The sequence below is a fragment of the Silene latifolia genome, chromosome X (assembly GCF_048544455.1).
Source record: "Silene latifolia isolate original U9 population chromosome X, ASM4854445v1, whole genome shotgun sequence".
Lineage (NCBI taxonomy): Eukaryota > Viridiplantae > Streptophyta > Magnoliopsida > Caryophyllales > Caryophyllaceae > Silene > Silene latifolia.
In genome coordinates this window covers 71,756,281-71,780,017 of record NC_133537.1, presented here as the reverse complement: position 1 = coordinate 71,780,017, position 23,737 = coordinate 71,756,281, and the positions used below count along the sequence as shown (strand labels likewise).

The following is a 23,737-nucleotide window of genomic DNA, read 5'->3' as shown; positions in this document are numbered from 1 at the left end:
ACTGTTCCTGTTTTAGGGTCTAACTCTGCACCTGGATCCCTCACTGCTGGTGAATGATGGATCCAGCTGGTGGATGCTGGGTCCAGCCTTCTCGTGACTCTACTGTTCTGCGTCTGGTCGGCATAGGTGATTCTGGTATTGAGAACCTCTGGCAAAACTTACTTACACTGTTTATATGCAACCGGTACCTGAGAAATGTTAGTAATACAACCTAGGTGTATGCGATGACCTTCTAATGCATGATCTAGCGATCTAACCAATGTAGACACGTTATGAACTTATATGTCGGGAATGCAATGTTTATCAATGTGTCGTGAGAATGATCATGTTTGAGCATGTGTTGCGAGTGTCGCAGGTGTTCTATCGTTTGCTTTGTATCTTGCCGTTTCTGGCGTACTTTTGATTTGTGCATGCACGTTTTACGTTGTATGTTTGGCCATCGTTGTTTGATTGCTGGCTAAGGGGTCTAGTACGCCCACTCATTCAGAGGAGCCAGGCTTGCGTGGGTGCTAATGCATCGCGGAAGACTGACTGTCCCGGTTGTACGTGCTTAGCCACGGACACACGCCTTCTGTAGTGAATACATACCCTGCCAGATTAGTTTGCATTTTTATTCACTTGGTCATTTATTTGAAAGATATTTAAAAAAAAAAAAGAACTTCTTCACTTAAAATATTAAAGTGGTTTACTAACTTGAAAAACTTTCAGAATCAGGAAATATCAGGGTCAGACTACATGTAGGGTCGTTTCCGAACCAGAAAATATTAAGATTGAAATATGTGCAGGAAATTTTCAGAACCAGAAAATGTTGAACTTAAAATATATGCAGAAAATTTTCAGAACTAGAAAATGTTGAACTTAGAATATATGCAGAAAATTTTTAGAACCAGAAAATGTTAAATTCAGAATAGATGCAAAAAGTTTTCAGAACCATAAAAATATTCAGAGCCAGAGAATGTTCAAAGCAAAATGTAGAACCTGGCTGAGCTGTATCTGGTAGGCTGAGTACCCAGTTGCTGACCATGCTGGTGGCTGACATGTGCGTGCCTCTGACAGGCGTCGTACCTTTTTGCGAATTCTACAGCATCTTTGCGCACTGTGGGCTAAAAGTATCTCTACCTCAGTACTTTATTGGACAGGCTCCTGCCCCCTGCATGGTTTCCACATTCTCCATTGTGGAGAGCATGCAAAACAACTTGAGACTCTTCCCGATCCAGGCATCTGAGGTAGGATCCAACGAGAGATTTTCTCCTTTTTATCTGTTGGCAGGATGTCATTCTGCACCCAGTCCAGGTACGATTTCCTCCAGTCTAGAGTATCTTCTTCACTTCTGGTGCTGCACAACACTCATGTTTCCTGCTTAGGGTTTAGTATTGCTGGCTCCAGCACGTGGACAATTGGTATTGTGGAGATGGCTCCTGCTTTGAAGGTTGCCGCCAAGGTGGCTAGCACATCTGATTCTGCGTTTTGGTCTCTGGGGATTTGTTTGATGTTGAACTTGGGAAATCTGAGGGTCAACTCCTTTGCTATATCTAGGTATGCCATCATCCTAGAGGTGTCTGATTTTCAGATCCAGAGCTAGCTTCAGACCCAAGATCAAGGCCTCATATTCTGCTTTGTTGTTTGTGGCCTTGAATTCACATTGTACAGCCTGGACTATGAGATCTCCCTGGGGTGACTTGAGGACCAGTCCTACTCCTGCCCCTCTTGCGTTGGAGGCTTCGTCCACATGTAGCTCCCACACTTGTTCTCCTTTGTCATCCTCCAGATTCAGAATGTCCTGCTCTGCTTGGGTCTGGTCCCTGCAGAAAGCAGAGACTTAATGACGTAGTGTACTGGATGTTGTGACCCCTTCTGCTCTCGTACTAGCACTGCACTTGCTGCTGCTTCTGTGACTGACATATACAGGAATAGTGGCTCCCCTGGCTCTGGTTTCGACATGAGTGGCGGAGTGCTGAGATAATGTTTCAATTCCTTAAATGCTTTCTCGTGCTCCTATATCCACTCGAATCTTTGAGTCTTCCTCTGGGGGTAGGTCTGCGTCGTCCTTCCCTTTTGTGCTTCCAAACACCTTATTCTCGCTTCTGCTGTAGGGTCCTGATCTTTCGTTCCTCTTTTCTACCGGGCTTTTCTCGGATACGGTTACAATCAGTAAGTGCCTCTTATGGGTGCAGAGTCTTCCTCTAGCCTCATGACAGCAATCGCCTTTGATTGTACCTCCTCAAAGGTAGTGAACGGATGCATGGTCAGGTCTTTGTATAGCTCTGAATTCTGGTGTAGTCCTCGGCGGAAGGCTTGTATAGCGGTCACTATATCGCACCTCGGGATTAACACCTTCTCTTTGTTGAACCCGTTCGAAGTAATCGCGGGTAGATTCCACAAACCCTTGCACTATCTGATAGAGGTCGTTGGTCTGCTTCTCTGGCTTTCTGCTGCTGGCGAACTGTTGGTTGAATGCAGTAACTAGGTCGGCGAAGTTGGCTATACTTTTATTGGGCAGGCCGACGAACCACTGCAGGGCTGCTTCAGACAAGGTCGATCCGAATTCTTTGCACATATAAGCTTCCTTTAAGGGCCCGGTCACGGTTATCACAATCATTTTTTGCTTGTAGTGGTTGACGTGATCAAGTGGATCTGTGGTTCCGTCGTAGAGCGTCATAGCTGGTGGTACACATCCTTTAGGAACGCCGACGAGGTCTATGTCGTCCACGAAAGGTGAGTCTGCATAGCTATCTCGTGCCGCTTTCTCTAATGGACGTGCTACGCCTGGTATCATGTACATTAGCTCCCTCAGCTCCTGGTATTGCTGCTCCAGCGAGTTACCTGCTCCTGCAAGAGGGTCGAAAACAGGCGGAACAGAACCAGCAGGTGTACCTCCTAGCCAGGGCACTCTAGAAAATTGGTCTGGTGCTGGGTGACTGGTTACTGGTGTTGCACAGATTATGGATCCAAGTTTCTATCCTTGTGTCCGCTGTGGTCCTCCGATCCAGGCTCCACTGGTGAACTGGTTGTAGGATGGAATTGTTGCGTTGACGACAGGTCCAGATTGTCATCCTGATGTCTAGTGCGCTGGGGTACCTGAAAAGGGTGGAAGGTCAGATCCTGACGGGGTGTTAAACAAAGCATTACCTGATGTCTGCTGCAGACTGGATGGATTATCAAATGATTGGCATCTCAATCCTCTGGGCTCAATTGGTTATTCGCTGGGTGCTACTCCTACAAGGTCCAGTCTGATGACTAGTTCTGACGGAATTGATCGACCCGATCCTCCACCGCCGTTACGTCGGAGCCTCGTGCTTGATCTTTGGTTTGGGCTGGACTGTTGTCACGATCTGAGCAATCAGGTTCTGGTTGTCCTTCCTCAGATCCTCAACGGCCCGACGCAGAGTGTCCATCCCCTGAATCATCACCTGCATCGGATCAAGCGCTGGAGATCCTCTGCTTCGGAGAACTTTTGCGCCTGAGCCTTCCCCTGGTCAACACGGATGCGGCTTCACCTCTGGGCCGCTTTCCTTACTGGATTTGGACTGACTGGATGCACCTGCTACCTATGGTATCTGCGGTGGCTTCGAGGTGGGCATGGCTCGGTTGATATCTCGACGGGGTCGTCGAGTGACGACGCCGGAGGTGCATTTGGGCGATCCTGCGGATGCAGAGGTAAGCCCTGCTCCAGAAGACAGGGTTGACATGCTCTGGTTGCTGGAAGGATTCTGGCTGGTTCCAGACATTGTGACGGCTGGTTCGGTTTTGCGAGATTTGGCTATAGAAAATTATCACTATGCCCCACGGTGGGCGACAAACTGCTTTGGTAAAAATTTACCGAGTTATTAATTTAATTAGTGAGTGATAGTGATTAATCTATGACCAACGACGGAATGAATGCAACGAATTTAATGTTTGAATGAACAACGAAATAAGAGAGTTACACGAGGAATATTTGGTGATGCGGAAAACCCGGTGTGGGAACAACCGCGGGGGGAATCGGAATCCCACCAACTTTGCACTATAATCGAGACGGAATTATGCAAGTAAGGAAATACAAGACTTATTTGGCTAGCGAATTATTGCTAAGAGTAGACGGAATATTGAATAGTAGAGTGTTTGTGTGTGGAATGAGATGATCCTCTAATTGTGACTTGCTTCCCTTTATATAGTTGTTGTCTTGCTAGGTTAAGTCCACAATGTTTTCCTGCTCTGCTCCTGGATTCCTGCGTCTGCTCCTGTAAAGTAGGAGGTAGTTGCATGATAATAGGAGGTGGTTGGTTGACTTTTCCACCCCTTTTGTGCGTGAGGTAACAAACACAAATGTGTTTGTTTATCTTTTAATTCAATGGTCCCTACTTGTCCATCTCATCAATCCCCTTGCTTTTTCATCCGCCAATGAAAAGACGCCATATCATCACGGATAAAAAAGTGCTATTTTTATCCCCAACAGTTGTAATACCGCTACTCCAACATATCATCTCCTTAACGATTACCTCTCTTTCAATAAGCAAGCTATAAAACAGAAAAAAAGTGACGATTTATGATCCTACTCTTGCATCCTAGCACCTTGCCCTAGCTGGTTGCACGTAGTCACGTTGTTGTCATGCTTAATTGCAGTGAGATATACAACAGGCAACCTTGATATTTGAATGCCCACTTACTAGAGACCGGATAAAGTCGTACTAATTCATTGAACAAGAGGGATAGAAGTATATGATTGAATTCATTGACGTGCTTGCAATTACAAACACTTAATTTACAGACTTTTATTACCACCTAACTATTATTTTCTCTTTTCTCATTTTGTGTTTGGGCAGGGACGAAGCTAGTTCAAATCCTACCTAGGTCAGCCGTCAGCTGTGCTTAGCTTCATCTCTGTATTTAGGGTTCTCATTTTAATTTGCAATATTATTCATGTAAACGCAAATGTAATTAGATTTAATTTGTCACGTTATTCATGAATTTAATTTTTTTTTCATTCTTAATTATTTGTCTCAAATAATCCGTATAACTTAGGTAAGGTGCTATGTGATGATTGCTTATTTATAAATTGGTGGATATGGGTATCTTTTGTTCATTCTTAGGCTCATCATTTAGTTTGCTTAACTTAATTATTTGTCTCAAAATATTTGTACGCCAAGTTTTTTCAACCAGTTGACTATATACATCTCAATGCTCAAACACGCTATCCGTGACAACCTTTATATTATGCTTTGTTTAGTGTTGTCATGAAAAGCCTGTCTTACTTTTTAAAACAATTCTCCACAAATGTACCTCTATGATACTCCGTATATATATTACTCTTCTGTATATATGAAGCCATTTAAAAACTTTTTACTAATTTAATAATCGTAATTGTTCCGGGAGTAAGTCTAGATAATGGGAGACATAATTTATAACGCACCGAAAACTAACAAATTAAAAAGGAAGCACAGAATCATGGAAAAAGAAAAATAATACGGTTAACCATTATAGAAGAGGACTAACGATAAGCTAATAATTAATTTAAAGATCGTTTCTTATGAGAATAAGTACGTTGTTCGGTTGTTCCTATAATTCAAGTTTCAAACGATATGTTTTTTTTTAAAATTGATTGCAAGTGGGAGAAGGAATTCGGTAATATTTTTTTTTTTTAATAAAGATGATGTAGAATTACACAAGTTACAGTCAGCTAGTTTTGCTTAAGGCGACACTATCCGTCTTATGTTTAAGACGAGTCAATTATCACCCCACATGTATATATAGAACAAACATTTAACCTTTTTCAATACATTCTGGTTTTTGTCCTATTTATCTCACATGAGTAGACCTGTCTTAAAATTAAGAAGGATAGTACCCGACATGAATAAGAATTTGTGAGTTATAATTAGGCATGGTTGGACAATATTACATTGTTATAGTTACGGAGTATTATATTGTATTGTCGACATGTTTTGCAGGGTCATTCACGTTGTATATATGGGTTGATAAATTGAACAACTCTATGAATCCATTTTCTTCAGAAATGCATTTCTATAATTACATTCAAAGAAAAGGTTACATATGTTTGCTGGTTTTATTTGTTATAGTGGTGGGAGGAAAAGCTCAAAATTCTAAAAATGCGTCAAATTCAGCATCTTCCAGGCCAAAATCTGTTGACATTGGTGTTCTTTTCACTTTCAATTCTATTATTGGAAGAGCTGTGAGGCCTGCCATTGAAGCTGCTGTTGACGACATCAATTCGAACCTGAGTATTTTGAATGGTACCAAGGTAAACATCATTGTTCATGACACAAATTGCAGTGGATACATTGGAACTATTGGAGGTATATATTAGTCCTTTCGTTTTGATCATTTTTTTCTCCTTTTTTTTTGGCTTAGAAACTTGTTTCTTGCTTAATTCAACTAGAATTTATTTGGTTTTGCAATTCTGGATGGTACGTAATCTATCAATACGTATTATAGAAGTTGACCGAATGTCCTAATTACTGGTTTAGCTTACGGTAATGTAGCTTGGGATGAAAATATAAAGAACTGCTGTTTTGTTTAGGCATCAGGTTCTAAAGGACTACTTTTGGCATTTTACTCTGTCAATTTTGACATTTACAGTAATTTCTTGTTCTTCTAATTCATTGATCACAGGTTTCAGTCATTTTAACTTACTAGTATTGGTGCCCGGCTAGTCCGGCCTACCTCTATTTAGTATTAAAATTTATTTTCAATTAAATAAAACTATTTTAAAGTTGTTTAACTCATAAATTTATTATTAATATATTTTTATATGATATATCTTAAAATTACGATAAAATAAATTATGAGATAAATTCATTACTCCCGCTATTAATATTTTACTTAGCTCGATTGGTTACCTAATTGTTCATATATACTTTACTAGTGTTACTTTCACTACTCCCGCCGTAATTATTGTTACGTTTACTACTGTCGCATTAATATTGATAATTTCACTACTCTTGTTGTTACATTTATTACTTTAACTACTCTTGCTCGCTGCTAATATTGTTACTTTGATAGTACTATATCCAATGTTACTACAATTTTTGTCACTACTAACAGAATTACTTTTACTATTTAGGCATGCAATTTTAAGAGGCTTATATATTACATATATATGCATTAAATCAAATCGAAATAATTATAGAATATTATATTTTTTGGAAATCTAACTTGATTTATTTACCTTTTAATAGTTTCCATAATATAACATACTTATATTATATTTGTGTATGTCAAATAATTAACATCTTTATAGTAATTAATATCATAAGTGAGACATGTTTATTTTAAGGAAAATCAGCATATTCTGGTGTTCTGCAAATTTATACTTCAACAAAAACTATATAATATTTACACCGAAATCCTTTGGTCAGGTCTATCACACAACGCTATCGATTAAACTATATAGTATAACTAATTTATATAGATTTATTTATTTATATTATTGAAATCCCTTGGTTTCCGGATTATATATATAGTACTAGTATTGGTGTCCGGCTACGCCCGGGTTACCTCTATTTACCATTAAAATTTATTTTCAGTTGAATAAAACTACTTTAAAGTTGCGTAACTCATAAATTTATCTTTAATATATTTTTCTATGGAATATCTTAAAATTACGATGAAATAAATTATGAGACAAATTCACTACTCCCGCTATTAATATTTTACTTAAATCGATTATTTAGCTAATTGTTCATATATGCTTTCTTTTGTTGTTAGTATTGTTACTTTTGTTACATTCGTTATTACTACGGTTACTTTCACTACTCCCGCCGTAATGGTTGTTACTTTTGCTATTGCCGCATAAATATTGATAATTTCACTACTCACATTGTTACTTCTATTACTTTCACTACTCCCCTTGCTAATATAGTTAATTTGATGATTCAAATTAGTGATTACTAACATATTATTATATCCAATGTTAGTACAACTATTTTCACTACTAACATAATTACTTTTACTATTTAGCCATACAATTTTAAGAGCTTATATATTTATATAAATATATTACATATATGCATTAAATCAAATCGAAATAATTATAGAATATTATATCTTTTGGAAATCTAGCTTGATTTATTTACCTTTTAATAATTTTCAAAATATAACCTACTTATATTATATTTGTGTATGTTACGTAATTTTATAATTATATGATGATACTAATTAATAACATAAGTGGGGCATGTTTATTTTAAGGAAAATCACCATATTTTGATATGCTCTAAATTTATACTTCAACTAAAACTATATAATATTTAAACTGCATTCCCTTGGTCGGGTCCATCACACAGTGCTATCGATTAACAATATTTAGTATAATTAAGTTGTATAGATTTATTTAATTACATTAAAATACCTTGGTTTCTGGAATATATATATATATATATATATATATATATATATATAGATATATTCCCAATATATGTTAGTTTATGAGTCTTTTATATTAAGTTTTTTTTAGAGTATGCCCTTTAAGATGCCAATTAGAGAAGGATTTGCAAGAATATATCATGAAAAATTGAAATATGAACTCATAATTACCATACTTAGAGAAATATTCTTGCAAATCCTTCTCTAAATAACATCATAACATGCGTCCTTGGGCACACGTTAGAAAAATCTTTCATCTTATAACGAGTATGATATTCTCAGTGTAATTAGTTTGTAGTGTTCTTTAAATTGAAAGGGCTAGCAACAAAAATATTATTGGGACCTTGGTATTCTATGATTATAGACAACTTCACTAAAGAAAGCACAAGTACAACATATCAAACAAGGGACAATGATATTATCATTGTACTTGCCTTTGACTTGTGATTTATGAAGGTCTTCTTTTTGCCATGTTATTGATTATTTATCAAGCTATATGTTTTTTTTAACTAATAAAGAAGATTTATGTAGGTAGCAAGAAGTTCAATATAAGATTTCTCTTACACTTTTTTATTTTGCTTGATTGGTTTAGATCTTGAGTTATTACTAGGTTTGGTGTCCGGTTCCGTCCGGGCTACTTCTATTTATTGTCAAATTTTATTTTCTAGGAAATAAAACTACGTTAGACTTGTTTAACTCATACATTTACTATTTATACTGAAATGTTAAAATATATCAACAAATTAAGAGACATATTCACTACTGCTCCCGCGGTTAATACTATTACAACACCTCCATACACCAAGGTGCCTTACCAAGACCATCTAATGCATGAGAGTGCTACCATCTCGGTTACCCGATGCAATGAATATCAAATAGACCATAAAAGAACGTACTTTAAATAAATAGTTTAAGTGAATACATCAAAATCTAAAGACTGTAAAGTATGATACAACTGTTCCAAATCCAAAAACCAACTAAAGAAAGTATACAGTTCGATAACACAGCGGAAGACTTCTAATAGACTCGTGAAGACTCATGCCCAGCTAATCCCTCGCGCATCCAAATCATACCTGCTCAATAACTGCTCACCATCCCCGAATGATTCACCGTAGTTTTTAAAACAATTAAACGGGGTCAGTTACTGCTTACACAATATAAGATAATACAACAACAATAATACACACAATTCTCCAACACCGTCACATCACCAATCACCTGACTAGCCTAAAGGTCTAGTCCTGCCAGATTACGGCCGCAACCAGTAATCCTCACCGCTAGTGGTGGACCGCAGCCGTTCCCACCTAAGCCCCGCTCATCAATACCGAGCGCAAACCCATGTTCCTTAATGTGCACATCCCCTCTTGTGGCGGGTTCCACAAGGGGTGAATCAAGGGCGTGAAGCCACTCCCGCAAGTGACTCCACTCAGCCGAAGGCGCACCTCGCGAACCACAGACAAACACAACCAACCAACTACTACAACAACAATTACCAATTTTACACGATATAGATCAACAACATCAATCAACCATCAACAATCAAGCAACCATCTACTATACATGTAACCAATAATTAAGTAGGAAAATCCTACCTGGAAATGCAATCACCAATATCGTCACAATAGCGAACAAGAAATGTTCCTCTACAGAATCACCTCCTATCAATCATACAATCATATAATCACCATCAACTATCAAAATACTCACAAAACCCCCAAATTACCCAATTAGGGTTTCAACCAAAATCAAAGAAACAATACAAAAATGTTACTAGGATCTTACTCACAATGCGACTGTCTCAACGATTTAAAGGACTCTGGATTCCGACAACACAAGCCTTGGGATTTGATAGCAATGCGAAAGAGAAAAGCAACGTAACTTTGTTTTATCTTTGTGAAGTTTAGAATAGGGTAAAAAGTGAAAAGAAACTGACGAAAGGTGTTTATATATCTTTCTCGCGTTGCTATCAAAACCCGGCAAAATAACCCGTAAAACCAACTTACCCGATCGAGTAAGTGACTTACTCGTTCGAGTGCCCCCTACTCGATCGATTACCCATCAAACAGAACACTGTTTCGTATGCAAAACTCACTTACTCGACATAGTAAGCCTTACTCGATAGAGTACCCAATAGCTCATAAATCCGTAGTATTACAGTCTTCCCTCCTTAAAAATGAACTTCTTCCCCGAAGTTCAAACTCAACATATAAAACATGAATTCCTAACACTAACTCCATCAACTATGCCTACCTCCACAACATAGCTCACGATATCGTATCAACTATATTATAGCCTCCCGACACTAACTCCATACACTACCGAATGCCATCCATAAACGCCACACAAGGCTCCGTCTCACTAACATATTACTTACTAGCAAATATAATATCAAGATAATCCACCTAACGAGATTAACCACCAAACGGAATGTTACATTCTACCACCCTTAAAATGAACTTCGTCCTCGAAGTTTACTCATACACATAAACATCATCGCCCAAACTGTTAACACTATCGATGTTTACTCACCCTCCTAAACATCATACTATTACAAGCACGGCCATGACCTTTAATAAAATCAACCACAACACAAATCCATCCTTTATTCTACACCAACACTCAAACTTCCAATTATACCGCAACATGTACAACCATCAAACTCTCTTTGTCGCATCCTACTCCTCTTAAGATAAATGTTGCGTCCTCGTAGTCCACTAATACTAGATCCTTTGCTATACTTCCCATATTTCTCATCACCACCGCATGTCAACGATAACCGACTATAACCTCAACACCTACAACCATTCCTATATCCAGGGCTCTCTTTCTCTAACAGTTCTCATACCTCAAATTATTCCGTACTCCATCTAACCAATACCATAAAAACCTCAGCAAAACCACCACACCAACTCTTCAACATAACCATAAAATGACACACTTCTATATATATGCACTCATCTCCACGATCATAACTTACGATCCACAATTGTTACACACACTCATATTAGCTTCTTAAGTTCTTTTATTTTATTACCACAAAACTCACCCATAACTTAACATGATACTAAGTCCCAACACTCCGTACTCCTTGCCCCAATAAAAGGTTATAAACCACCTGTAGTTTCCAGTTCAATACCATACATGTTCCACAATTCTCTTGCCACAACTATGTCCACCAATGCCTCATCTAAAACAAGATCAAAAGTACTCTAACAATTTCTCACAACTCTGTCCCATTAACAGAATATTACTATACCATGACAACAACGGAAACATACCCAACTCTCTTTCATATCATACTCTACCCTCACTCCCAAGCCGACACTAGTAAGAAACATTAATAAACAAAACAACAGTCTATATAAGTGGTATACACTTTCGAACACTCGCCTTATAAATATCCCGTCTACTCCACCACAACCGATGACGGCATCGCAACACCGCCACCAACAGCCGCACCGCAACACGAAAGTACCCGCATCACAACACGAATTACCATGCCCGGATCGGCACCCGAGGCACAACAACCACATCCATAGTCATCGAAACTTATACAATCCCATAAACACTAACTCAGTATAACTTTCTTGACTAGAAAACTTCCGTAAAACTGCTTTACTAGATCACAACGCAACATATTACATGGAATAAACAGAAAATAACCTTATGAATATCATTCATACTATTACTCATGAGGTAAGAACCTCACACTATCACTTACATATATCATGAATACACATACAAGTATAACTAGCCCTTCCAGATCACCCAAACTATCACTTTTGAATATCATCCTATTAGGTTACCATACACAACATATGATGCGGAACACTCAGATAACGACTTTATAACTATCACACCATACCACTACTCGTGAGGTTAGAACCTCACACAAACATTAACACACATCATAGACCCGTAATCACATCTAACTAGTCAATCCTGATCACGTAAGTTACCACTTGATAAAGGTTATCTCTCGCCCGAGCATAACTCGCATGCCCTTCATAGCACATTCTCCCATTCGCATAACTATCACCCGTTGACAAAAGTACTCATATCATTAATACCGAACTACTAGCAATCGTCTTCTATAACCACATCTTATACTCCATCACAACCATACAAACAGATCCGGCCTCTACAAAATCAACCTCTTTAAGATGTCTACCCTTTTCTATTAATCATCACCCTTAACCACTAGTGACACCACCACAACACCACCATTGTTCGTATAATAAATCTCTTACACTCACCTCTAAATATAACAGTTCCTTTCCTATCCACGATTATCATCCCAAATAACGAGCATCAAATCTATCAACAAAATTTACCTCAACATTCTTCCCAATTCTATCCTTAATTGTATCGTCACCTAACTCTCCACCAAAATCTCATATCGTGCAGATACTCTGCCAACTTCTTACTCCCTTAATTCCTCGAAACTCATGCCTAACATGTCGTCCTGAAATTCCTATATAACCATTAACTCACACCCTCATGATAGTATCCTACATCTCGACGATTCCTTACTTCCATATCGCTTAACTTCGGTCGATATTCTCTTAGTTTATTCCCCTCATTCTTTTCCTTTTCCACTCGACAAAATCAATTAACAATTCAACTCCTTATTCCTATTACCCAACTCTTTATTGCTCTGGTTACCTTCGCATTACTTCAAAACTCAAAATCCACTAATTCATGTCATTACCTTCTCACTCTTTCCTTACCATGGACCCTCTCTCATCATGTTACTCACTCACACTTGCCACCAATCAGTTCACACTATCAACGTTTACTCTTCAATTAATTGCATCTCCTTTTTTTTGCCTCTAGAAACCAAAATTCATTTCATACCGTTAATTGCCCAAGGAAATCACACACTGGTGTCACCTCTTGATGATAAAAATTCCCAAACTCGGCCACTACCTACACATCACAGCATAACTCGATCTCACTATACACCATTTGTTTCCATCCCTCTATAACGACCTTCCATCACATATATCCTTAACCAACACAATCCAATCCATCTCCCTCCATAAATCCTTACACATCCCAATTTGCCACTATTCGCATCCCTCATCTCAACCTTTTCATTCTCACGTTCCTTACACTTACATCACCCCTTGCGCAAATAAACTTACCTTACATTACCGAAACTTACAATCATATCACTCACCACGTCTCACAAAACATGCTCCATGCCTCAATAAAGCTCATTAATCTTCTCTTTCCTTTTTCCACTATCCATCAAAACCACATATAACTCATGTCGTCCCCACCAAACTCATATCCATCATAAGGTGCTACTCTTACATCATAAGATTGGGTAACTTACGCATCAAGACCAACACATATGTAAAAATATGCATAAAGGAGCAATGGAACACCTTTCAATTAAATACGATATGTGACGAGGTAAAAAGATAAGCATATGACCCAAAACAGAGGTTACTAGATCGAGTACAACCTACTCGATCGATTAAGGAGTACTCGATCGAGTACCAAGAGGTGCACTCGATCGAGTAAGGGCTACTCGATCGAGTACCCTACGCAGTTTTCAGCAATGTCCAATTTTCGTAAAACGGTCATATCTCACTCGTTTCTTGGTCATTTTGGGTGTGTGACCTATCGTTAGAATCGTAAGAGAACAAGCTATCACCTCCAAGTGGAATCACATCAAAATCATATATGAATACAAAGTTATAACAGTTTAAAGACAATTTCTCTGTAATCGGACAACATACCTACTTGATTTTTCTTCCAAACAACTTAAACATCAACAATGCAACCAAAAGAGGCCCGATACTTGTAAAACTAGTATCCCTAACCACATGTTACTATTCACAAAAGCCGAAAAATAACATCCATCATGTTCATACAATATTCAACTTACCAATCATGTACTACACGCATGTTTTTTTCTATAACTTTACGTAAAAACAATAACATAATATTCAACATCAAATTCCCATTCATATGTTACTAACATAACAACATTATAAAATTCATTTCCGTCATATAAACGTGCTTAAATCATGAAATCATATTCTTATGCAATATTACTTCACCTTTTCCACCAAATCATCCATCATACACTTTATCCAACATATATGCATATGAAATAACAGTAAACAAGTAGCTTAACCACAAATCATATTACTAAGATGTTAGTATAACATATCACATCTCCGCATGCTTTTAACTTTATAACTTCCGTAATAACAAATTATTATAACATATCACATTCCCTAATCGCATGTTACTAAGATTGCCACATTATAAATCACTTCCACCATACAACATGCTTATTCACAACATTTCATCACATACCACTACTTCACCTTTTCCATCACATTCTCCATTCCACCACAATCATTCATCCAACATTTCATATGACATACTCATCCAACATATTCAATTGAACATTAGTAAACACATAGTGATTCCATGACACCCCATAGTGACCGGTTCAATGTTGTAGGGTGAGTTCGCGACTTTAGGACATCTCCCAAGTCTTTGCATTAGCTCCTAACAACTCCTACACGAGTTCATTTTAGTTTGACTCCCTAGGTTCATTAGATTCATTAGTTACAGCTTCCAAAATCGTCGCTCTGATACCACTTTGGAACACCCCCATACACCAAGGTGCCTTACCAAGACCACCTAATGCATGAGAGTGCTACCATCTCGATTACCCAAGGCAATGAATATCAAATAGACCATAAAAGAATGTACTTTAAATAAATAGTTTAAGTGAATACATCAAAAATCTAAAGACTGTAAAGTATGATACAACTGTTCCAAATCCAAAAACCAACTAAAGAAAATATAGAGTTCGATAACACAACAGAAGACTTCTAATAGACTCGTGAAGACTCATGCCCAGCTAATCCCTCGCGCATCCAAAACATACCTGCCCAATAACTGCTCACCATCCCCGAATGGATCACCGCAGTTTTTAAAACAATTAAACGGGATCAGTTACTGCTTATACAATATAAGATAATACAACAACAACAATACACACAATTCTCCAACACCGTCACATCACCAATCACCTGACTAGCCTAAAGGTCTAGTCCTGCCAGATTATGGCCGCAACCAGTAATCCTCACCGCTAGTGGGGGACCGCATCCGTTCCCACCTAAGCCCCGCTTATCAATACCGAGTGCAAACCCATGTTCCTTAATGTGCACATCCCCTCTTGTGGCGGGTTCCACAAGAGGCGAATCAAGGGCGTGCAGCCATTCCCGCAAGTGACTCCACTCAGCCGATGACGCACCTCGCGAACCACAGACAGACACAACCAACCAACCAACTACTACAACAACAATTACCAATTCAACACGATATAGATCAACAACATCAATCAACCATCAACAATCAACCATCAACAATCAACCAACCATCTAATATAATGTAACCATAACTGAGTAGGAAAATCCTATCTGGAAATGCAATCACCAATGTCGTAACAACAGCGAACCAGAAACATTCCTCTACGGAATAACCTCCTATCAATCATACAATCATACAATCACCATCAACTATCCAAATACTCCCAAAACCCCCAAATTACCCAATTAGGGTTTTAACCAAAATCAACGAAACAATTCAAAAACGGTACTAGGATCTTACCCACAACGCGACGGTCTCAACAGTGTAAAGGACTCTGGATTGCGACGACACAAGCCTTGGGATTTGATAGTAATGCGAAAGAGAAAAGCAACGTAACTTTGTTTTATCTTTGTGAAGTTTAGAATAGAGTAAAAAGTGAAAAGAAACTGACGAAAGGTGTTTATATATCTTTCTCGCGGTTGCTATCAAAACCCGGCAAAACAACCCGTAAAACGAACTTACTCGATCGAGTAAGTCACTTACTCGATCGAGTGCTCCCTACTCGATCGAGTGCCCATCTGGCAGAACACTGTTTCGTACGCAAAACTCACTTACTTGACAGAGTAAGCCTTACTCGATAGAGTAACCAACAGCTCAAAAATCGGTAGTATTACAACTATTACTTCCACGACATCTCATGTTAATAATATCACATTCATTACTCCTCATGTTACTGTTGTTTCTTTGACTACTCACGCTATTTTTACAGTTATATCCATTCCCGTTAATTTTATCAAACTCATATCTCAAGAAATAAAATATTTTTCATAAATCGAATTGTTAACTGATTTTTCACACTTTCTCCGTTGTTCCTACTCTTACTTTCATTACATTTGTTTTGACTACTGTTACTTTCACTACTCCCGCCGTCATTATCGTTTCTTTCACTACTCCTGTATTTAATAAATGTTAATTTCACTACTCCCGCTATTTTTACTATTACATTTACTACTCTTGTTGCTATTATTATTACTTTTATTACTATCATATGAGTAATTACTATCATATTTGCTGCATCCAATGTTATTACAATTATTTTATCAAATTTAATTTTTAAACTAGTTGATTATCTAAATTTATGGAATATACAAATTATGGAATATATAGTTTCCCTTTACATAGTTTCCAAAACATAACCTACTTATATTAAGTTTGTCTATGTTAAACAATTAACATCTTTGTAAATCTAAGAAACTATATAGTATAATGAAATTGTATAAATTTATCTACTTACATTAAAGTCACTTGATATATATATATATCTCTTACACTCACCTCTAAATTTATCTACTTACATTAAAGTCCCTTGATATAAATTTATCTACTTACATTGAAGTCCCTTGATATATATATATATATATATATATATATATATATATATATATATATATATATATATATATATATATATATAGTATTGATTTCAAATTTCCAGCTATATATGTTTACGAAATTGGGATTATTTCTTGTTTGTTAACTATCTTTTAGATTTTTATTGGAGAATTAGGATTAAAATAAGAATTTGGGTTAATATCTATCTTCTCAGTCACAATTTGTTTGCCCGACAACTATCAATTATCACCTTTTTATTTGCAAAAAACTCATGACTACTAAACATGTATGCAACTTGAACCATCATTATGATCAAACGACGTTTATTGGACATAATTATATCTGTACTTTGCAGCTTTGCAACTGATGGTAAAAGATGTGGCAATTGCAATTGGTCCACAGTCCTCTGGCATTGCTCATGTCATTTCTAATGTGGTGAATGAGCTTCATGTTCCCCTTATATCGTTAGCTACAGACCCTTCTTTATCTTCCCTACAATATCCATTTTTCCTTCGGACAATACAGAGTGACTATTTTCAGATGAATGCTATTGCGGATCTTATTGACCATTATGGATGGAGAGATGTGGTTGCCATATACGTGGATAATGATTATGGCAGAAGTGGCATTTCTTCCTTGGGAGATGCTCTTGCTAAAAAACGTGCCAAAATATCTTTCAAGGCAGCCTTTGCTCCCGATGCTCCAAGGATTGTTATTAATGATTTATTAGTCCAAGTCAGTATGATGCAGTCTCGTGTTTATGTTGTTCATGTAAACCCTGATTCGGGACTTACAATATTTCAAGAAGCCAAGAGTTTGGAAATGATGAAGCCTGGCTTTGTCTGGATTGCTACAAATTGGCTTGCTACCGTTATTGACACCTCAGAACCTACGAACATCGTAAACATGGATCTATTGCAAGGAGTGTTAACATTTCGTCATCGCATTGCATATTCTAAAGAGAAACAAATACTGGAATCAAGATTGAAAGCGATGAAATCCATAGAGAGCAAGGCCATTATTTCATATGCTTTTTATGCGTATGACTCTGTTATGTTGGCAGCCCATGCTCTTGAAACGTTTTTTAATCAAGGTGGAAACATATCATTCTCGAGTGATCCTAAGTTGAGCTCCACAAATCGAGGCGCTCTAAACTTATCATCTCTTCGTGTTTTTCAAGGAGGTGAAAAACTAAATCAGATACTACTAGCTACTAATTTCACTGGTGTATCAGGAGAAATCCAATTTGATTCAAATAAGAACATACCTCATCCCGCACTTGAAATTTTAAATATTGTCGGAAGTGGAAGCAATAAGATTGGGTATTGGTCAAATTATTCGGGGCTTTCTGTTATTACTCCAGAAATCCTATACCAAAAGCCTGCTAACAAATCTACTAGCAGTCAAAAACTTAATGGTGTTTTATGGCCAGGTCAAACAAGCAATGTTCCTCAAGGATGGACATTTCCTAATAATGGAAAGCCTTTGTTGATAGGAGTTCCTAATCGTGCAAGTTACAAAGATTTTGTTGGCAAGGACAAGGATCCACCAGGAGCAGAAGGATTTTGCATAGATGTCTTTGAAGCTGCTATAAGGTTGCTTCCTTATGCTATTCCACGCATCTATGTACTCTATGGTGACGGTTTAAGAAACCCGAATTATGACAACCTCATCTACGATGTTTCACAAAATGTAAGTATAATTTTAAAAGTGTTTTTTTTTTTACTATCATTTCCCTTTGGAAAGGGTACCATTGCCATGTTATCCTCGTTCACAAAAATGTTTTCTTCAATCTATATGAATAATTGTGTCCCGGGGACTATTTAAATCAATTTTCTTGCCTTTTCAATTTATCCCAGTGTTGTTTTAGTAAGACATGAGAGTTTACGTGGCTATTTTTTCTATTCATGTGCTTTTGCTATCAGAAATTTGATGCTGCTGTAGGGGACATTATTATCACGACGGATAGAACCAGAATGGTGGACTTTACACAACCATATGTTCAATCAGGTCTAGTTGTAGTTGCACCAGTAAGGAAGGTACAAACAAGTGCTTGGGCTTTCCTTAAACCTTTCACTATCCAGATGTGGTGTGCTACTGGTGCTTTCTTTATATTCGTAGGAATTGTTGTTTGGATTCTTGAACATCGAGTGAATAACGAATTTCGTGGTCAACCAAGTCAACAATTGATCACAATTGTCTGGTATGTATCTGGTATTTCAACACGTTTAAATAAGATCATGCTATAGTATTGTACTTCTACGATTGATCTGCCAAAAAAATTGAAATGCTAATTAATGAGGAGAAAAAATAATAATTATGAGATCTGGAAAGGATTGAGAAAATAATTTTTTTTGTTCATGAAAAATGCCATTAATATCAATTCTGCCTCCATGCTAAGACAATAATGTGTATGTTATGCAACTGCCCTTTACAGTACTTATCAAATAAGACTAAAAATATTGAAGATTTTGGCTGACATATGATTTCTTTTGTCATTCTTCTCCAAGAAAAAACATATTTGTACTTCAACAACTTGGAATAATTTTTCACTTTTTTGTTAACTAATAATGTCCTATAGAAATCATTTTTCTTATATTATTTTTCTAATTTCGCAGGTTTAGTTTCTCAACAATGTTTTTCTCACACCGTAAGTAAATTAGGCTCCTTTATGTTTGTTCATGTTTCAACATCTTTGATTTTTCCTTTTTAACATCTCCCCAAGCTCAAATTTTGCTCAATCATATTGTTTATTAATTTTTTTGAGTAATTTTGGTCTTGGAAACAACATATGACATTAATTTCTTTAATTTTACAGGAGAGAATACTCAAAGCACTTTAGGGAGATTTGTGTTGATTATATGGTTGTTTGTGGTTTTAATTATCAATTCAAGTTATACAGCTAGCTTAACATCCATATTGACAGTACAACAACTTTATTCGAGAATTGATGGAATCGATACTTTGATCTCAAGTAATGAGCCAATTGGGATCCAAGATGGCTCATTTGCTTATGATTATCTTGTCAAAGAACTTAACGTCGCAGAATCAAGAATTAAAACTCTTAAGAACCAAGACGAGTATGTTGATGCACTTAGGCGTGGCCCGAACAATGGAGGAGTAGCTGCCATTGTTGATGAACTTCCTTATGTTCAATTGTTCTTGTCGTACAGCAATTGCGAATTCCAGATAGTAGGACAAGTGTTTACAAAAAGCGGCTGGGGATTTGTAAGTAATTTTTTTTTTTTTTTTTTTTTTTTTTTTTTTGCGTTGCACGCTTCGCTTCATTAGAAAATAATCGTCCGATATTCTGTTTTAAATTATTCGATTTACTAATCAACTTGCATTTTGTTTTACCTCAAATTTGATATCATTAAAGATAGATGTACTTTTCCAATGCACTCTTTTAAATAATTATTTAACAAACAATTTCTTAATCTTAAACGCATTACTGCTTAAAAAATCAAAAAACAAAAAAAAACTTTTTGTTGTATACAATTGATCTTTCAAATCAAAAACAAAATTAGCATTTATATAAATACTAATGTTGTGTCTGACCCCGTCCGGGCTATCTAAATTTATCATTTAAATATTATTTTGTATGAAATATAATAGTGTTGACGTGTCTCATTCATATATTTTTAATACATTTTTTTAATGACATTTCTTAAAATTATGATTAAGATAAAATTTATCAACCAAATTATGAGACACATTTAGTAGTCTATTTGCTACTACTATTACTTTCACTATTTTTCATGTTACTGTTATTACTTTCACTTTTTCATTTACAACATTTTTTTTCACTAATCCTTTTGTTACTACTATTTCTTTCCCTACTCTCCCTGCTACTACCGTTACTTTAATTACTTATTCCACTACTTCATGTCATGACTTTTTTTTAAAATTGATTTTAAGAAAAAAAATTATCAACCAAATAATGAGATATATTCATTACTCTAACCACTACTGATGTTAGTTTTACTACTAATGTTATTACTATTGTTATTTTTACTACTCTCATTGCTACTATTGTTACTTTTGCTATTTACGCCCCTACTATTACTATTTTCACTACCCCCGCTTCTACTATTATTAAAAAATAAATAAATAAATTATTTTGACATCATAATGATTATATTTCTTATTATTCTACTTCTAATTTTTTTTTTTATTTTTTTTATTTTGTGCTTTCATTATCATAATAATAATATATAATAATAATAATAATAATAATAATAATAATTATTATTATTATTATTATTATTATTATTATTATTATTATTATTATTATTTCTTCTTCTTCTTCTTCTTCTTCTTATTATTATTATTATTATTATTATGTTCCTTTTTAACTCTTCTTACTTAAATATCCGTATTTTATTGAGCCATATTGGATGTCCTTGACAGTTTTAGATGAAGCTTCATGTCAGCCGATCCCATATCATTTTAGGGTATGGCTATGATGTTGTTGTAGACATCACAATGATGTCATAAATTTTTAACTAAGAAGTCATGTAATTTTTTTTCCATCTTATTTAAACTTTCCAATTTATAATTGCACTCTTAGATTTTAATTATATTTTCTAAATTAATTAATTTCCTAATATTGCATTGTATTGTACAATATAGTATATTATGAAATTTTATATATCTAATACTATATTGCATAATGAAATTTTATATATTTATGTCATTTATTGAAATTATTGATTTGTGGTTTATATATATATTACTCCGTATTAGATAGATCAGAGATTTTTCGCCCATGAATATTACGTGGATCTTGCATCCACAAATTTTAATGTTCTTCACAAAATATATGGCTTTTTCTGGAGACAAACAACTAAATTATTCTTTAAGAAATATTAAACAATAATTCATGCAGCATTAAAAATTTTCATCTCCAATTGTAGGCATTCCAACGTGACTCGCCTGTGGCAGTTGATTTATCAGCGAATCTTCTTAAACTCTCAGAAAATGGTGAACTACAAAGAATCCATGACAAGTGGTTATCGCTTAAAGGTTGCTCGAACCAATTCAATGTTGACGATAATCGACTTTCACTTCAAAGTTTTTGGGGCTTATTCTTAATTTGTGGCATTGTCTGCTCTTTGGCACTTGGTATATTTTTTGGTAGAGTGCTTTATAAGTACATTAAATATGTTCCCAAAGTTGACCAAGATGAAATTGTGGATGTAGAACCTACGAGGCCCAGGCATAGTAGACATGTCAGGGCAACCAGCTTCAAGGACTTGATTCATTTCATGGATACAAAAGAAGCTGAGATAACCATGGGTAGTTTTAAACGAAAAACTAGTATTAATAGTACGCGATTACAAGCCGGTCCGAGTTTTCGTTTAGGCACATAATCCAATTCACCAATGTGATTATAGGTTATCCTATTGTTATGGAATCCCTATTTAAAAATAGAGATGATAATTTTGGGGGTAATACAACTTTTATATATATATATACATATATATATATATATACATATATAAATATACATATATATATATATATATATATATATATATATATATATTTTCTCTAGTTTATTATATTTAAAGGTGTATTAAATATAATAAGTTTATAAATGTGATATTCATCTGAATAAATGCATGTGTATCCAGCATGTGTGTGTAATAAGAATACACATATATCTTCTCAATGTTCTACTCTTCTCAATAGTTTATCTTGTATATTCTAACTTTCAAAAGATTATCTTCTCTTATGTAAAGTGTATATTGTGATGTATGATTTGTAGCTAGATTACGTAGGATTTAGTCGTTGCATATATTATATTTATATTTAAAAAGTTATTGATAATATAAATGACTAAGCCATCTTATCGTCATATCATATTACCTTGAACGATCCCTCTCCTTCTTCCCTATAAGCGCCGTTAATCATGGTTAGTCATGCTACTACTCTCACCAACCCTCATGATAACCATCATCCTCTACATTATTGTTAATTTTGCTAATTGTACCAAACTCACTCTTACCACCAATTTTCATTGGCATAACGAAATCATGTCCATTGTATTCGGCTATAACCTTCTCAAATATATATTCATGCCTCTCATCCAGTGCCATAAAAAACCCTTTATGTTATTTTCAACGACAAATCTACTCCTATTCCTGCCTATCTCAATTGGTGTCCCAAGTTACTTGTTGGTTCCCTTCTTGGCATGTAATATGACTTCATCTTTACCTTAGTTGTCCTTGATGATAGTTCTCACATTATATGGAAAACCTTTGCTGCAACTTGTGATAACCCCTCAAGAGTTTATATTCTTCAATTCAGAACCATCTACAAAATCTAACCAAAGACTAAAACTATTTTGAATACAAGCAGACTATATAACCGATTAATCGTCATCTGATCGACTTTATCGAATGAGCAAGCCTATGGATCTTGAAGACACAATTGAATAAGTTATCAAATAACTTGACTATGATTCCTGTAAAGACATTGTCGACATAGTACATGCTCGTGACATTATTATTTGAGACGCTTCATGAGAAATTTATGGACTATAAAGTCACTGGCTCTCGCCCTGCTACCAACTTCATACACTTTCTTGCTTTTATACACGCTACTACTTATCGCTCCAACCAAAATTGCAATACCTATC

General features: G+C 35.9%; 1 protein-coding gene across 1 annotated transcript; it reads left to right on the top strand.

Moving 5' to 3' along the window:
- The first annotated feature begins 5,893 nt into the window (after positions 1–5,893).
- LOC141621444 (glutamate receptor 3.4-like) lies at positions 5,894–22,545 on the top strand. Its single transcript, XM_074437959.1, has 6 exons — positions 5,894–6,290; positions 17,450–18,786; positions 19,020–19,297; positions 19,713–19,744; positions 19,913–20,322; positions 22,011–22,545. Exons 1-6 carry the CDS (start codon positions 5,969–5,971, stop codon positions 22,464–22,466), a joined length of 2,835 nt encoding a protein of 944 aa, XP_074294060.1. The 5' UTR covers positions 5,894–5,968; the 3' UTR covers positions 22,467–22,545.
- The last annotated feature ends 1,192 nt before the right edge of the window (positions 22,546–23,737 follow it).

Excerpts from the sequence above, each read along its gene's own strand:
- LOC141621444 (XM_074437959.1), top strand. The coding sequence starts at position 5,969 with ATGAATCCATTTTCTTCAGAAATGCATTTCTATAATTACATTCAAAGA. Across the intron at positions 19,298-19,712 it reads CAATTGATCACAATTGTCTG|GTTTAGTTTCTCAACAATGT; the intron begins GTATGTATCTGG and ends CTAATTTCGCAG. Across the intron at positions 19,745-19,912 it reads AACAATGTTTTTCTCACACC|GAGAGAATACTCAAAGCACT; the intron begins GTAAGTAAATTA and ends TTAATTTTACAG.